The 17,600-nt window shown below is 39.9% G+C and overlaps 1 protein-coding gene across 3 annotated transcripts; it reads right to left on the reverse strand.

Moving 5' to 3' along the window:
* Positions 1–71: 71 nt before the first annotated feature.
* On the reverse strand, positions 72–16,617 carry LOC142402178 (adhesion G-protein coupled receptor G6-like). Of its 3 annotated transcripts, none has more exons than XM_075487719.1 (30): positions 16,448–16,617; positions 15,276–15,349; positions 12,941–13,015; positions 12,734–12,804; positions 12,502–12,653; positions 12,061–12,094; positions 11,289–11,326; positions 11,076–11,206; positions 10,910–10,988; positions 10,529–10,587; positions 10,066–10,104; positions 9,902–9,969; positions 9,773–9,813; positions 9,631–9,670; positions 8,963–8,997; positions 8,733–8,851; positions 8,520–8,640; positions 7,749–8,401; positions 7,465–7,666; positions 7,213–7,369; positions 5,994–6,158; positions 5,725–5,847; positions 5,525–5,570; positions 5,349–5,452; positions 5,129–5,253; positions 3,498–3,869; positions 3,128–3,411; positions 736–837; positions 435–587; positions 72–296 (listed from the first exon to the last, which is right to left on the reverse strand). In XM_075487719.1, exons 1-30 carry the CDS (start codon positions 16,495–16,497, stop codon positions 193–195), a joined length of 3,816 nt encoding a protein of 1,271 aa, XP_075343834.1. In that variant the 5' UTR covers positions 16,498–16,617; the 3' UTR covers positions 72–192. The 3 variants fall into 3 exon arrangements, with proteins under 3 accessions (XP_075343834.1, XP_075343833.1, XP_075343835.1); XM_075487718.1 differs by having other exon boundaries at positions 388–587; XM_075487720.1 differs by lacking the exons at positions 12,734–12,804; positions 12,941–13,015; positions 15,276–15,349; positions 16,448–16,617 and having other exon boundaries at positions 388–587; positions 11,076–11,202; positions 12,502–12,558.
* Between the last annotated feature and the right edge of the window lie 983 nt (positions 16,618–17,600).

Consider the following 17,600-nt stretch of genomic DNA (forward strand, 5'->3'; position numbering starts at 1 on the left):
AACAACAGCAACTCTGTACAGAGAATAAAGGTTTGGGGGCAGTGCAGCGCAGATAAGGAGTGCAGTATGTCTTTAAAAAGTGTCACAAGTAATTTAATCAATACATGAAACACAGATATATAAATTACTCTTAATTTACAGAATATACAAATATCTTAAATTCAGTAAACGGGTTGTTTTGCTCTTCTTGGATCAGGATGCTTGTTGGTTTCTGTGCTGCCTGTTGAGCTCGTTGAGGACCACATCTGTATGTGGTTCTTCATCAGCTGTGATTGCTCTGTCTTCAAACGGACTACCTGTAACGTAACAACTGCTGTCATTATTTCAAGCCAACAGGTAAGAACGGAAACATAGGTGTGCTGAGCTAAGCCTAAATGCCATTATTACGTGTCTGAATGAGCAGCCATCACTTGTGTCATAATGTCCTCTCTTACTAATGCCATTTATCTGCTCTGAAGACTCGCTGGCGAGGAAAGAAGAGGAGCTGGATGAGTTGTTGCCACGTGAGAAGTTTGAGGACTGAAGAGACGTCACTTTGGTCAGTGATCCCTTCTTCACTGTCTTTTGTGTCGCAGTGCGACTCCACTCTGTATCGACCAACAAGAGGAAGGTAAATGTCGTCAATTACAACCAATACGTTCAAAAGCATCAGAAAGCAGACAGAGGGGCACGTGAGCGGGAAGTTTTACAAACATCCAGGCCGAGGAAGTTAGATGTAAAGAGAACACGTCCAACCTGAGTTCTCTGATAGCCTCATTCTGCCGCAGCACAGGTAGGTCTTCCACTGCCTCCTCACATTTTCCTTCACCGCGCAGTGGAAAATAAACAGAAAGAAACCTGCATGGATGGCAGAAAACAAATATGAGCAGCTTAGCTATTCCATGCAAACATTACTTAGTTTAATACCAACTTCTCTTAAACTCATGGGGTATTACCAGCAGAGGTGGGTAGTGACGAGTTACATTTATTTGAGTAAATGATACTTCTAGGAGTAGTTTTAAATCACTAAACTTTTTACTTTTACTTGAGTAGATTTGTGCAGCAGAAACTGTCCTCTTACTCCGCTACATTAGGCTACAATGAGCTGGTTACTTTTCTTCTTACCTCTTTGGTATTCTACGCCTCATTATTTTTATCCCCCCGCGTACGCCTCATTATAATGTTTTATTCTGACATAGAGAGAGACTTCCGCCAAAGGCTCTACCACCTGACTGTGTTCCACCAATCAAACGTAGCCGTGCAGTCTCGTCACGTGACCATACTCAATCTCAGCGGCGGGACGGGTTAGCTTTACAGTTTACAGTCGTAGCAAACAAACAAAGAAACAGATGAAAAATGTCAGAATCAACGGTGGGAAATGAAGACGCAGACGAGGCCTCATACTGAAAGCATGTTTACCTTACAAAGAGTGAGAAACAGCAGCTACATTATGTGTCTTCTGTGTCAACCAAAACAAACGCACATTTCAGCAGAAACTCAACATCTAAGTTGAGAAAACATGTAGCGGTAAGTTTCCTAAACTCGTTTTTTTTTTTCTATGGATAGGTGAATGTTTGTTTTTTTAGGTTACATATGGGTTACATATGTTTTAAACATTTCCTAAGTCTCTTTTATTTTTTATTGAAGTACTTGAATTTACCTGAATTATTTTAATTTAAGCTATTTTGTAATTAATTAATTTATTTTATCAATGGGATGAACTCTAATTTGCAATAAAGATGATTATTTAGTATTTTTGTCTGTCTGATTGAATGCTTGTGTTAACAAATAAATCAGACGTTACTCAACAGTTACTCAGTACTTGAGTAGTTTTTCCACCAAGCACTTTTTTACTCTTACTCACGTAATTATTTGGATGACTACTTTTTACTTTTACTTGAGTCATAGTATTTGAAAGTAGTATTTGGCTACTCTACCCACCTCTGATTACCAGTCACATCTACGGTAACTGAACTTTCAGCTGGAGATGGAGGCTGAGATACTTGGACAGTTTGAAACATATGATGCCAACAAAACTTATTGTATTGATGGCCAAGACAACACGTTTAAAAAGAATGTCTGGATTAAAGATTCAACTAGTTAAAACACAGTCACAATGTTTCACGACATTTAAAGGAGACTTATTCTGGAAAAATCCCCTTTTTCCGTCCTCCAGAGCTTATAGTTTGGTGTTTTAAGTTAACGACAAGTCAAAAACTCTTCAGATTAGGTCACTCTAAGGTAACCAGACTCCTCATTCTGTATCTCTGCATAACTCCAACTTCAGATGATGCTTTGCTATTAATATTAAAACTCATTTATCATACAGTTCGCTTCACTTTTTTGTGCGTCAGAAGTCGGAAATTCTCATTTCCCGTTTGTCATGTAATGCATCATCATTACAGCCAAAGCAAACATGGGGGATTTATTGTTCCTAATACAAGCCGCTTCGAACTTTAACAAGCGCAAAGGAATGGAACGACAGGGAAGCTGGATTATGGAGCATAGTTTGCAGAGATGGGACCAAGTCACACATGTGCAAGTCTCAAGTAAGTCTCAAGTCTTAGCTTTCAAGTCTCAAGTAAGTCTCAAGTCATTTTTTTCTTGGGAAAGTCAAGTCACCTTATTATTGCAATTTTACCTGCAGAATCTGATCTTAATAAAGTGAAAAGACAAGATATAAGTAACTGTCAGTAAACATCATCGGCCAATGTGTCCAACCTGTCCACCCCGTATCACATCAAGCTAACGTTAGCTAACTACCGACTAGGCTAACAGGATAATTTTAGCTTATTTGACGAGCACTTACTAGACAGAATGGATCTTCAAATGACAAACAAAGTTCGAAGTTATGCTAGATGCTTAACACTCAAGTCATTCAAGTCATCGTGTCTCAAGTCAAGTCATGTCAAGCGCCGAGTCTTTAACTTCCGAGTCGAGTCTCAAGTCTTTTATTTTTTGTCAAGTCAAGCCACAAGTCATCAAAAAAGCAACTCGAGTCGACTTGAGTCCAAGTCACAGTGACTCGAGTCCCTATCTCTGATAGTTTGTACTAATAAAAGCTGTGATAGATCGCTTTCATCTGTACTCTTTCGGCAGTGCAGTTCAGAGGGGTAGAATAATGACCAAGTAAGGTGGAAACTGTCACCTTGCAGGGAGTTAAAGATGGCAAAGAGGTACATGAACGCCAGGTTTACGGGCTCCCAAGCGAAAAAGGCGAATCCCCACGTGAGGCCTAAGAGGATGGTTATCCCCACCACGCTGCGTACATCCTGCAAAGAGGTGCGGTACTGAGAGTTGTGGGGGTTCTGCTTTCTTATCCGTCTCATCTGGACCAACACTACGATGAACATGATGAAGTTGAAGAGGAAAATGACGCAGTAATAGGCGACCACAGCCACGTAGAAGGCAACGTCATTCCTCAGCCAGCAGCTGCAGAAAAGGACATGGTTGAAAGGGTTAGTCCATTCGAATAATGTGCATATATCTGCAAATAAAACGTCTTTCAGAGGACTCACAACTCATCACTAGTGCCGTCTGTAAACTTTCCATAGGACACAAGACCGTAGTTGTCTTTGTCAATTGCAATGACAATGATGACCACGATCATTGGAACTCCCCAGCCCACCAGCGAGAACTTTAGCATGTAGCGGGATATGTAGCTGTTGAAGACTTTCACAATGGCCAAGTACATGTGGACGCCCTCAAGTCCCATCCAAGTGAAGGAAACCAGCAGGAAGTAGTGTAGGAACCAGGCAGTGGAAATACAAAGGCCCACTGCTTCTGGGTAGAGTGCCAGCCATGCATCCACCAGGAAGGTCAGGTTCAGAAGAAGCAGAGCCAGGCACAGATGGATCAGGATTCTGGAAGGGATGTCTTTACGCAACTTCCTGCACACGTGAAAGGATTTTGACTGCGTTAAAGAAATGTCTAAAGGAAATCCCCTGTCAGTAGTCCACTTACTTTACCCTACTACTGTAGCAGTGGTAAAAACAGCCTATTTATAGGCAAAATAGACATGTAGACATTTTGAAATCCAGGTTAAAAACATTTCTTTTCTCATGTGTCTATACATGAAATCTGCACGATATCTTTTAATTTACCTGGACTGTTGCTTGTTTTTAAATTCATTTAAATCATTTTATTTGTTTCTCTTTATATTATTTTATGTATTTTTAATGCTTCTTACTATTGAAGCCCAGAGCGGACGTGGTACATATAAACTTTTTTTTAATGGTTTTCTCGAGATAACGAGTTAATTTACCAATGGTTTTCGAGGCCACTTTTTCTCTCCAGTCCGCCCCTGTTTATATGTGTTTATATGTATTTCTGGCAAAGTTGCACCCATTTTTACCCCCTTTCATTGAAAGCTGAATAAAGTAGCCTATGAATCAAACATGGAGCGTTTGTGGAACAATTCTGCTGTGAAAAAGCACAAAGCAAATCCCGCTGGTGTGACAAGCATATCGCTTTCTCGAGATAACGAGTTATTTATCTCGTTATCTCGAGAAAACGATAACAGCACCTCTCGTGCATCATTCGGTAACCATGGAGACGGCCTGGTCCCCTCAGCTGGTCACTGATGAAGTCGACTCTATCAGCAGGATCACTGAGGTGTAAACGCCTGTTGAGCTGCAGTCGAGCCAGCCGTCTCTACAAGACAAATAAACTGCAGTTTCAGCCTGTTAGACCTCGACAGAAGTCAAATCTGATGCGTTGATCTATGTCAGGTTCTCCAAAATCTGACATTTTCAGCTTGAGTCCATTCTTGGAAAGGCTTTAAGAACACTGAGAAACTGATCGTGAGCATCTCGTGATCTCGAAAACCATCTGTAAATTAACTCGCTTTCTCGACAAAACGATCAAAAAAAAGTTTATACATACCACGTCCGCTCAAGGCTTACGTATCTTACACTTCCTGCTGCAATGATTTTATGTTATGTGAAGCACTTTGAATTGTTTTGTACATGAAATATGCTATACAAATAAATTTGATTTGATTTCATTTGAAAATAATGTAATAAAGATGACCCATCCCCGCTGCTTTCATCATATAGTCAGAGTAATTCGCAGCAGAATCCAAGGCCCTCTCAAGTATAGATAATTGTAATCAAAATCCAAGATGTTACAAATTCAGTCATCAACTCACCCAAAGGCCAAGTAAGTGAGGAGGGTGACAGACAGGAAGATGGCAGAAATTCCACAACCGATGAATGTGATAAAGGTGAGGATGGTGGCCTGAAGACGAGAGATCGAAGAGTCTCTGTCGATGTCCTTTAAGGAGAAGAGTGAAACAAGAAAACGGACTGTGGTGAGCAATCTGTTCAAATGTCACTGAAGAAAAATGAAGCAAAGGACGATATTCTTACCAGCAGGATAGCAAAACTGGTTAAATGGTCGCAGCCACACGTAGTTTCATATTCTGTTTTGTTTTGAACAATGCAGCCGTCTGAGCTCCAACCGCCCGAACCATCTGCAGGCAGAAAACTCAGCTGAATGTGTGTTTTCATGCACTGAATTCTTGAAAGATGGAGTTTTAACTTACCGTTAAATGTGAAGTCCCAGAAAACACACGTTGTCACAAAGTTAGCCTGCAGTTTGGGAAAGGGACAGAAGTCTCCATCAATTCTTTTTGTTTGTTTCCAACTCACGTCAGGCTCGAAGGAAGGAAGGAAGGAAGGAAGGAAGGAAGGAAGGAAGGAAGGAAGGAAGGAAGGAAGGAAGAGTTGCTGAAATTCAACTTACTGGTACTGGTTGAGTATTTCTCAGCTGAATTACAACTCTGTCTTTCATTCCTTTGATTGACAGATTGGCCACGCTCGCTGCCAGGATCCCGCTGTAAAGTTGCCGCTCTCCTAATGATCTGTCCTGTGTGGTCATCCACAGACGGCACAAGAAACACGGGTCAGTTGGAAAGACAACGCTTCAACGTGTTCCTTTTTTATCCTGCTACTAAGAGCCGACTGTGATAGTTCTGTGCAATGAGTATGATGAAGATGGATCAAAGTGTAAACCTGGAACAGTGTGCTCTTCTGATAGAAATTAAACTGAACTCTGGAGGCCAGCAGCTGCTCCTCAAGGGTTAGGGTCTCTGTGAGAGAGGGGGGCAGCCTGATGGACCCCTGAGGGATGGAGGAGTCTCTCATTACACTCCTCTTCAGCCTCGGATCCCCACGGACCTGCACACGTGGCACACGGGCAGTGAGACAAAGGCTTAACAAACAGATTTTTATTTGGGCCAACTGACATCTCTCATCGAGTCTCATTTTTTTCTTTAAAACCGCATTACATGCACGACAACAAGTATAATCCAGGGATGTACTCAAATCACACTGAAGTTGTGTTGGCTGGAGGAAGGTAAGGTTTGACCTGGTTTACCTCACACCATGTTTTCATGTTGAAATAGGTCACAGTTCAAAAGGTGGTTTGAACGTGTTATATTTTCCAACTGCACATTTTTTTCATCTTAATAAACTTTAATTTTATCTATTTGTACATACCTTAAGTTATAAGTAGGGCTGGGCAACGATTAAAATTTTTAATCTAATTAATTACATGATTTCCCTGATTAATCACGATTAATCGCATTTGTACGCGAAATCCAAAAATGAATTCAAAAGTAGTGTATAGCTTTTAGCATTTAGTTTTATTTTAAATTTGCTGCCATATGAATGAAGTGCCATAACATTTGTTGTGCAAACACACTTTTAACATCAGCATCTTTCTGTAGTTTTTATGTCGAAGCCTCGCTCCACTGTCTGTTTCCTTGAGTGACTTGCTGCTACCAGTTGTGTGTTGTGCCTTTAAGTGATATTTTAGACTGGAACCACTACGCTGAGAAGACAATTCAACTTGGCTGTAAAAGCAGGCGTTTTAAATATAATAGAAAATAAAAATTTATTTTGAAATACGTGGTTTTATGTTGAAATAAGTAAAACAGGAAGTAGCACCGGTTAGCTCAGTGAGCTTCACACAGACCGAGGAGCACCTGTAACGGTGATGTTACCTGCTAGTTTATCTTCATTTTATTACTCCATGCTTCGTGGTGTTTGTTGTAACTGTGTGAATGTGATGCATTCAACAGACTTTTACAATAATAAAACCTGCCTTATTGCGCGATCAAATATTTATCGACGTTAAATAATTAACGACTTAACGCGATAACAACGAGTTAACTCGCCCAGCCCTAGTTATAAGGCATGATGCATAAGATGCTTAACACTGGAGTCTCACCTGTACATTACTGGGGTCTGAGATAGAAAACACAGACTCCTGAAAATTAGTACCATCTGCTAGTTTCACAGACAGAGCCAAAGCCGGGGACAACAGAGTCTCTGCATTTTCCCCGACAACCAGCTTCAACCCCACCGTGTCAGTGATGCCGATGATCCTAATGGAGAAAAGATTTACAACAGATTCAGGTTTGCACAGCCTCTTCAACGACACACAACATGTTGTGGAAAGCTGCACAAATGAATGTGTGACCTATCGGAGGAGCTTTGCAGCTTTTCAGGTGAAGCATCCAGCAGATTGCTGACGATGTTGATGCAGATGTTTCCCAGTTCCAAGCTGACGTTTGGGCCTGACAACAGACTCTCCAGCTGAGAAACCAGCGCGTCTATCTGTTCTGAGGTCAGGTTGGACGTGTCTCTGGTCAGCTCGAGCAGTGCGGTGCCTTGGCTTTCAGCTGGAGTCAACAAATTTTATAAGGATCTTAGTTTTTTGTTGTTTTAGAGTTGCAATGATGTTGTGCTGAGGAGATAACTCACCAGATGCATTAGCTGTTGGAGCCTTTGAAGAGATCTCTGAAACCGATTCAGTTGTGGTTGTGATCACATTTGGGATCATTGTTGTGTTCTGTTGTGTTGTTGCTGTTACTGCGGTTGTGTTTGAGGTGGATGAAGTCACAAATACAGACAAGGTGGTGCTGTTTGGTTGTACGGTCGTCACGTTTGGTTGTGCCGTTGTCACGTTTGGTTGCACGGTCGTCACGTTTGGTTGTACCGTTGTCACGTTTGGTTGTACCGTTGTCACGTTTGGTTGTGCCGTTGTCGTGTTTGGTTGTGCCGTTGTCACGTTTGGTTGTACCGTTGTCACGTTTGGTTGTACCGTTGTCACGTTTGGTTGTACCGTGGTCACGTTTGGTTGTACCGTGGTCACGTTTGGTTGTGCCGTTGTCACGTTTGGTTGTACCGTTGTCACGTTTGGTTGTGCCGTTGTCACGTTTGGTTGTACCGTTGTCACGTTTGGTTGTACCGTTGTCACGTTTGGTTGTACCGTTGTCACGTTTGGTTGTACCGTTGTCACGTTTGGTTGTGCCGTTGTCACGTTTGGTTCTAAGGTCGTCAAGTTTGGTTGTACCGTCGGCATACCAACAACACACTGGTTATTCAGCTTCACCACCACATTTTTTCCTTTTTCACTGCAAAGGGGAGAAAGAATTTGTATAAATTTGAATGCAAGGTTATCAGGTTCAATGAGTTCGAACGCTTTAGTTGAATTAGTGCAGAAGATGTTCTATAACAAAAGATCATACAAACCATGTAGTGATGTTAGACTCATTTATTTCTGAGCAAAAGTTCATAGGCTTTAGGTAACTGTCGACCCATTTGAACTGAGATTGCAGAGGATTGTCGGAGTTTTCTAAATTTCCACAAATTGCTGTATGAGACGAAGCACAAAGACCGAAGAACTGCAGTTATTTCAGCTTTTATGAACTGACATTTCACCTTTTCAGTAGATGATGTACCCACCTGCTCGTTGGACCTTCCCATTATAACTGATGTCTTCTTCAGACTTAAACACATTCATCACAGCTTCTGCCACAGAACAGATCGGGACCTTACGAGCAAAGCCTAAAACCACGTCGCAGCTTCAACATAAAGAAGAAAAGATTAGAAAACATGTTCAAATGTTACAGCTGTATCTGTACAGAACAATTCTGTCCCCAACAGCTTTATAGAAACAACATGATTAGACTCACTTTGTTGCTACGTCGGTACAGGCCACATTAGCATCCTGAGGAGAAGTTTACATTGCAGATTAAGAATGAAGCAACTATATATGAGCCTTTGCAAACAAAATGAATTAATTCCATCATTTTATACTCCACAAGAGAACCATTTTGCATCCCTCGTGTTAGCTGCTGAATAACTGCTTTAGTTCTATTACTGAACCTAACGAGATGTTTGAACTATCCCATCGAGTTTTAGCTTCTTTTCTTCTGTAAAAAGGCTGCGTGCTGGGAAGTTATTAGATCAGTGACGTGCAAAAGATAATATTTCAGCTACTCTAATCCCTGTTTCAGCTTCCATCCATCCTTGTTTATTATTTTCATTCCATTTCATTTCATTATAAGTTTTGCTAATTTCTTCTGTTAGACACACAAACAAAGGTATCATATTACCTGGTGAAATATAGACTAGTTTGCCTAAATTAATATTAGCATGTGCTTAAGCACATTTTTGATTTTTTTTTTTTTTTTTCTAGTAGTCTGAATAAGCCCGTTGACAAAATGTCACTGTGAAAGAAACAGAAGAAGAAGAAGTGCTTGAATTACACCTTTAATCCTCTTCCTCTAACATTTAGTCAAACTGGTAACAGAGAACTTGAAAGTTTAGGTGTTATTATTATGCTTTTGAATCTGATTACCTTGTATTCAGATGCAATGATGTACAATGGACACTGATCCCTGCAAAGAAACATTACAAAAACTATAATTAATCTTTAACATAATACTCAGAGATCTATGCTAAATTTAATTTCAACATAATTAACAAAAGGCTAAACTTACACTGAACTGATATTGCAAATTGGTTGTTTCAGACGTGAAATCTATAAAGAAAAAAAGGTCAAATATTAATGTCTGAAGCAACAAGAATGAACCAAATCATGGATGGTCTGAGTGTGAATGGGAGGTTACCAGAGAGGAGATGTGGGAGGAGTTTATCCTGGAATCGTTTAGTGAAATGGAAAAAGTATAGTATGCATCTAAAAACAAATTCACAATATACTCATGAATACCTTAGTTACTGTTTGTATTTTTGATGATAATCAGAATAATTTATCAGGTGATCAAACACCAACCAGGTCGACTGCAGTGAGCGGAGCAGCTGCAGTTGTTGCCTGTAACAAAGTCAAAGCACCGTGATTTATTTGACTAAAATGTGTTTGTGTTTTGATACGGTCGTGATGATTTCTTGGCTTAAGCGACCCATCTCTTTTTGTGACACTAAGTCATAAAATGTGGAGAAAAGAAAGATCCCTGATCTCCATATCTGACTTTGTGATTAATCTGAAATTGTGATTAATCAGGGAAATCATGTGATTAATTAGATTAAAAATTTTAATCGTTGCCCAGCCCTATTTTTAACAATTCCAATCCAGTCTTACCAGCTGTTCTAGCTTCTTTCCTGGCAAGCAAATGTTTTTTTTTGATGTATCAGATAAATTCAAGATGAGACACATGAATATATGGTAAAATACCACATGAGAAAATCAATGCCATTATTTTATTTCTGTATGTTTGAATGAAATGTTTAGGGCTCACCTGCAGCACATTCGGTTGAATTTCTTTGTGTGACCGCATACGCAGGCCCAGACTCTTCACTGTTGAAAGAGCAACATCATAACACGTTTAAGAGGATCTCTGCATTTCATTCTGATGCTTCACAAGAGGAGTTTGCACGATTCAGTTTTAAAAAAACAACAACAACAACAAAGGAAAGATATTATATCGGCTGTTGTTGCAACTCTAAACTCTTTTTCCTGGATTGTTAAATTTAATGGAAGGATTTTACTGGGGTGGTGCATGGAGCAAATTAGAAGTGATTCTCTTTTGATACTGATTTGGATCTGGACCTGAATCCAGAGTTTTTTCTTTTCAGCCTTGGCAGAGTTATGCAGTCTATGACTGCTCGTGTCACCTTACCATGATCCATTCAGCGGGCCGGAGTAAATGCAGGTGCTTTCCTCCTCTGAATCACTATCACGCTCATTTTGGAGCAGACCTGTTCAGTGAAACGGAGAGTTTATTGCATAATAGGAGCTTATCGGGCTGGAACCTATGTTTTTTTTAAAGATAAAGCATTACTCACTCAGTCGATCTGCCTTTTTTCCCACCGCACGGATGTCAGAGGAATTTTTACTGGCTGTGCAGAGCGTGTGGAGGATACAACATGGGGGCACCGTCTGACTCAGCTTCAGCGTCACAAGACACTCAGTCTTGCTGAAGCACAAGATCAGCTTCAGCACACAAATGGACTGAGGCACAGAGGAACCTTTCATTTGACAACCGTTATTTCACTGACCTTGTTGCAGTTTTTACGTCGCATGACACCTCCATTCCCTGTTAAAAACCAAAGAAGTGTGAGTCACACATTACCTCTATTTACATAGTTTACTATTAGGGCTGGGCAAGTTAACTCGTTAATTATTTAACGCCGATAAATATTTTATCGCACATTAATGCAGTTTTTTATTTTAAATTTATTTTATTATTGTAAAAGTCTGATGCTCACAGACTTTTATTTTGTAAAAATCTGTTGCTGTCTGCTGCGGAACCGGAAAAGAAATTAATCGGCGGATCCACCAAACATGGAGAAGGGTACGGAACTTTTACTCGGCCATTTTCATTTTAAAGTTCTTCCAGACGGCGGAGTCGACAGAACCAAAGTCATCTGTAAACACTGCCAAGTTGAATTGTCTTCTCAGCGTAGTAGTTCCAGTCTAAAATATCACTTAAAGGCAAAACACACAACTGATAGCAGCAAGTCATTCAAGGAAACAGACAGTGGAGCGAGGCTTCTACATAAAAACTACAGAAAGATGCTGATGTTAAAAGTGTGTTTGCACTACAAATGTTATGGCACTTTCATTCATATGGCAGCACATTTAAAATAAAACTAAATGCTAAAAGCTATACATTACTTTTGAATTCATTTTTGGATTTTGTGTACAAATGCGATTAATCGCGATTAGTCAGGGAAATCATGTGATTAATTAGTTTAAACATTTTAATCGTTGCCCAGCCCTATTTACTATAATGAATAAAATAATGAATTCATTTAGTGATTAACTTACTTGAAATGGGGAAGATGTGTGATTACTGATCCAACTGGAAAGTAAATCAAGACTTTAGTGGTTAGAGTGTCTGCTGACTGACATCAGAGCTCATGCCTAACTGTGCGACTGTTTTTGTGCAGTTGCTAATAAACACTCAATGATGACAAAGGCAAAAAGGATGGATGAAAATACATTGTGCAAATACTTTTTAAGTGGCTGCTGTTCAGGAAAAGAGGCGAGAAGCGTCTTAACTGAACGATTGAATATCTAAAATCCCATAAAGGGAACTTTAGGAATCTCTGACTTCCTTCGTTATAAATTAATTATTATACAACAGCACAAATGCAACACAATATTATAATATATAATACTATATATAATATATACAATAATATAAGAAAATCATGCAACATTTAATTAGTTAATTGCTCAATTTTATAGAAGTCTCTCTATTGATACCTGCCGGTGCCATTTATTGAATGTAGATTTGTAGATGATATGCTGCCTCCTTCGCCATCAGATGTCGTTTGGGGAGATTTGAGTGCAGCAATTATTTCCTCAGGGTTGGAAAACAGACAGTTCTCCAACTTGTTTTGAAACACCTGTTCAAGCTGCGACAAAGAACACAAATGGCATTAATTTGACTTACTTACAACAGAGAGTAAATGCTGTATTATGTGTTCTCACGTACCCAGGCGGTAATTTCAGATTCATTCTTCCTCTGACCAGAGACACTCACAGTGACATCAAGAGAGTAATATCCTGCCATAAGAAAGACCGATTATTAATCAAATGTACATACAGTATATGTATTCATGCCAACAGCTACTTTAGTAACCAAGGTGTGGATGATCTGCATGTTATGACAGTGAGTTAGATGATCCCTGTCTTCATTTACCTGAGGTCAGGCAAGCTGTTGTGGGAGAGGGAAAGATGGCAGAAACAGAGGAAGTTGGAGTCCTGGAAGCGTGATCTGATTGGATAAATAAAACAGTTCTCAGTCTACACACCTTAAGGAAAGATTCATGATGCTGATCTGTGTCAAGTGAGAGATGTATGGAGAAGCTTTTTGTTACAGCAACAACCTCCAGAAGATATCAGGAGAAATGCAACATTACAACATACTCAGACAACACGTCACACTGCCTTAATAAATCCGAAACAACTATTATTTCCTTTTTAAGGATAGAAACTAGAGAAACTACACTTAGAGACAACAGAGTTACAGCCGAGCCATTGATTATTAATACACAGTTGCTATAGTGGCTAGAAGTCTTCAGAAGCACCAAGTAAAACGATTTCAGAAATTTGCATGAAACTAGGTCCTTTTTTTATTGAGGCGGTAGTTTTTAAAACGTATGATGGTACGAGTTTGTTGGACAATGTTGTACTGAACGGTGGAGTTAAGACTGTTTAAGAGTTTTTCATTGATCTTTAGGGCTGTTCTGAAATCAGGTCTCCACGTGGAAGAGTGTGACTCCGTCTCCGACACTGTAATGCTATAAATAAACCCACTCAGCTCAACCTACCCAACCTTAAAGGGATAGTTCGCCTCTTTTGACATGAAGTTGTATGACATCCCATATTAGCAACATCATTTATCAACATTTTCTTACCCCCTGCTGCGTCCTGTGAGCCGAGTTCCAGCCTCGTTTTGGCGTTGATGAAGGTCGTCCGGCTAGTTGGCTGGGGTTTAAAAAATAAAGCGTTTTGCTTCTCAAAACAATATGCGTTCAAAAGAGAAATACATTGGCATCACAAAATCGTTCTCCAGGAAAAAGTCAGACCTCACAATCGCTTGGCCCTATTTTCTCTCCCTTTGTATCACTGCCTGCTGTGTAGACCGTGCAGACCGAAGTGCAGACCAAGCAGTCCCCTGCTTCCGAGCAGCAAACACCGTAACAGGCGCGGCTGTCGGCAGGCGGCAGCACGCAGTGATACGAAGGGAGAGAAAATAGCGCCAAGCGATTGTAAGGTCTGACTTTTTCTAGGTGAACGATTTTGTGATGCAAATGTATTACTCTTTTGAACCCATATTGTTTTGAGAAGCAAAACGCTTTTTAAACCCCAGCCAACTAGCCGGACTACCTTCGTCAACACCAAAACGAGGCCGGAACTCGGCTCACAGGACGCAGCAGGGGGTAAGTCAAATTTAATAGATGATATTGCTTATATGGGATGTCATACAGCTTCATGTCAAAAGAGGTGAACTATCCCTTTAACGTTTGGCTGACAACTAGCTGGCTAACTGTCCTGCTTTCACAGAAATCTGTCTCCCCTCAGTCTGCAGACCTTGAGCTGCTTACTTGAGTTACAGATGAATAATGAACTGAAGAAGAATGGGATTACTTTGGTAAAAACTGAAGTTGTAACAGATTGTGCAGATGTTGAAGGGTACAACACACTATTTAGCCTATCTCACATATACTGAGGACTGTTCGTGCACGTACTTACTGAATTTAAGAGCCAACACTTCCCCCTGGAAGTCAGAGCGCTGGGTATTATAACCCAGAATAACCGTCGGCCCACTGTGAGAATCTAAATTGGACAATTTAACATTTCCCACCGCGAGAGAGGTGGCCAACAAATTTAATATGTGCGTTTGTGACTTCTAATCTAAGATTAGAATGAGATCTGTATGAGATCTTTCTCTCTGTTACCGCAGCTGCACACGACCAGCGTCTCGGAGCAAAGAGCGTGGCTGCTTTTCTTAAGATTTGGAAACTTAATTCTGTATCACTGTTGATAGTTTTAAAAAACAAAATGTGATGTAACAAACTCAGAACGCAGGTTTATTTCTGCTTTACTTTGAGCTTAATAAAGCACGCTTTTTGCTTTTACGCCCCTGTTCTTGTGTTGTGTTCCTTGGAAAAACAGATGTCAGTCTGCACGTCACTGTCGAGGTTTTTTTTTGTGTTTTTAGGTATGCAGTCGGTCTGCTTGTTGTTTCCATGAGAAAATCACGCTTCTGCGTCATATTTTCCTTTTATTGCTTTTCATGAGCTACAAAGAAGCGACAAGTGATGACTCAACAGAAAACAATCGGACTAGACTAACAGGTTACAGAATAAATTAGAAAGGAACAAACAGATCCGTCTGTGTGTTAGCAAGCCAGAGATTGCAGTTTATAAGTGGAGGTGCAGAGTTGTTAGTCCAGATAAGTTTGACAGAAGGTGCCTCTGCTAACAATCTTTCTTCGAGTCTTATCAGTCGTCGCTCAAGTCAGATCTTACCTGCCAGGAGGATAACTACCAGCTGCATCTTCAGCCACAGTCCACATCTAACACAGGAGCCTGGCTTCTTCACTCTGTAATTCAGTATTCACACATTATTAAAATGTTCAGTTGAAGGACAGGATGTGTTAAAGTCTCATGCAGAAAACACCTCCCAAGCTGGTTATGAACACGTTTTTCCATCACACCCATGTTTCTAAACACTGGAACCTGGTAGTTATGTGAAACTTTTGTCTTTGTTTCACTGTTCGGTCAATAAAGGAAAAATACTAAATTAAATGGCTGAAAAAATACAAACATGTTGAAAAACTTTTAATAATAATAACTTATTGCACATTTCGCACCGTGTAGACACGCATTAGTTCCCATGAACAAGGTGCATGTTTGCTTAGGTAAGAGGAAGCCTTTCAATGGTTCTGTTATAAAGAACTTGGTTTTGTAACTCTAAAGTCGCTGCTTTATAAATGTACCTGTTTCAGTGCATGACAAGGTGAGATGTGAAATAAGCTGGCAGCACAGCTCGGCATAGAAAAACAGTTAAAACACTGATTGATTCCCCTGATGAAATGTAAACAAGTTTAGTGTGTACACGTGTATACATGTAGAAATGTATCAAAAACACAATATGTTTCATCTTTCTAAGAAAAATAACCAATAGTTTCCTCTGAAGGTTTCTAAACACTAGGACGAAGGCTATAATTCACACAAAGAGTCAAAAAGTCTTTAGTTGTTCAAGCTTCAGTCTCCTTAATAGATTAAAAAAGGTGTTAACAGCTTGTTTTTAAACCCTACGGCACTTTTAAACAGGCACTTTAGGTCTGAATAGTTTAGTATGATGTGAGCATCACTGCAGGGGTCCATTGTGGCACATTAGGTACATCCTCTTTCTTTAAAAACAAGTTTAAACTGTATGTTTCAGTTGATAGAGTCTCTGAAGTGAAAACTTATAACAAGATATTACAACAAACGGGAGAATAAACGTGTTAAAAAGCGATTAAAAGTTGATCATTTTGAACAGTGAGTGATTTAGGCATATTTTAGTGTCTAATCGAACATGTTCGATTAATCATCTTTACCTACAGGGTATCCTGCTGTCTTTATTTTTTAGGTTTTTTTAGTATTTTTTAGAGGTAAGTAAAGTGAAAGTTAGTTAGTTATCATGAGACTTTTACCTGAATGAGGACGCCACTGTGGGCCAGCTTGAAAATCTGCCAAAGCACATTCCAGGAGCTCTCGTCACTTCTTTATTTCCCAGGAATATAACACCGAATAATGCTAACCTGCACGATTTGCACTTACATTTTCCACACTGACTCAAAGCTGGCTTCTTCTGTTAGCTGTACACAGTTACTGAGACTTTTGTGGGCAGCATCAATAGCTGTCACATGGGGCACGCCCCTGACGTCACTAGCATTCATTGTAGCTCAAGCATGTCTGGCTCGATGACTGGTCCCAACAATCCATCACATGAAGAGGAACATGTTTGAACAAAAGGTAAAAATAAAGCCTATTGTTCTCTGATTCAACAAAACAAAGTTCCTTATAGCTTTTCAGAAGGGAAGTGAATTGCATTCCGAGGTGTGCCTCAGGGTGTGTCCTCAGCATGTCAGTGTGCCACAGACGGTGTTCACAGGGTAGCACCGCAGAGCTCAAACAGCCCTGGCATTAAGAGACATAGAAAAGAGCAGGAGCTAAGATGTCAGTCGTGTTTTACACCTGTTTTTCAGGAGTGTTAATGAGAAGAGCCTCACAGAAATAACAAACACATTTCCCTTTCATTCAATGTTGTGGCTTTAAATCTGTATTTAAGTAGGCAAACAGCCCACACAGGAGGAGCGGCATAGGCATAGGCCTGAAAGCTGACATTTTAACAAATGCTAATTAAAAAGCCCTTAGATGGGCAGTTACAAAGTTAAAAGGTTGTTCTAAACATTTAAAATGAATTAGTATCGTGAGCAGAAAATGCAGGTGGCTGCAGCCTCCTTACAGGAAAGCATGGGTGGGTTTATTATTCATAAAAAGTCTAATAAAAAGATAAAGAAAACTTATTCATCTAAATGGAGAATAGGATACATAGTGCAACTGGTATAGATCTAAAATGATCCAAACATGTGCAGAAACTCCCTGAATTCCACACCTTACAGTTTACATCAGCCCCAACTGTGAGCACTTTTAAATCCAGGTTAAAAACATTTCTCTTTCGGTGTGCTTATGGTTGAGTTCCTTTAAATAATTTTAAAGCATAGTGCTGTAAATACTCTTAATTGTTTTATATATATATATATTTTCCCCCTGTTCTTTGATTGCTTTTAACTGTGTGTTTTG

Source organism: Odontesthes bonariensis, chromosome 16, assembly GCF_027942865.1.
Source record: "Odontesthes bonariensis isolate fOdoBon6 chromosome 16, fOdoBon6.hap1, whole genome shotgun sequence".
Taxonomy (NCBI): domain Eukaryota; kingdom Metazoa; phylum Chordata; class Actinopteri; order Atheriniformes; family Atherinopsidae; genus Odontesthes; species Odontesthes bonariensis.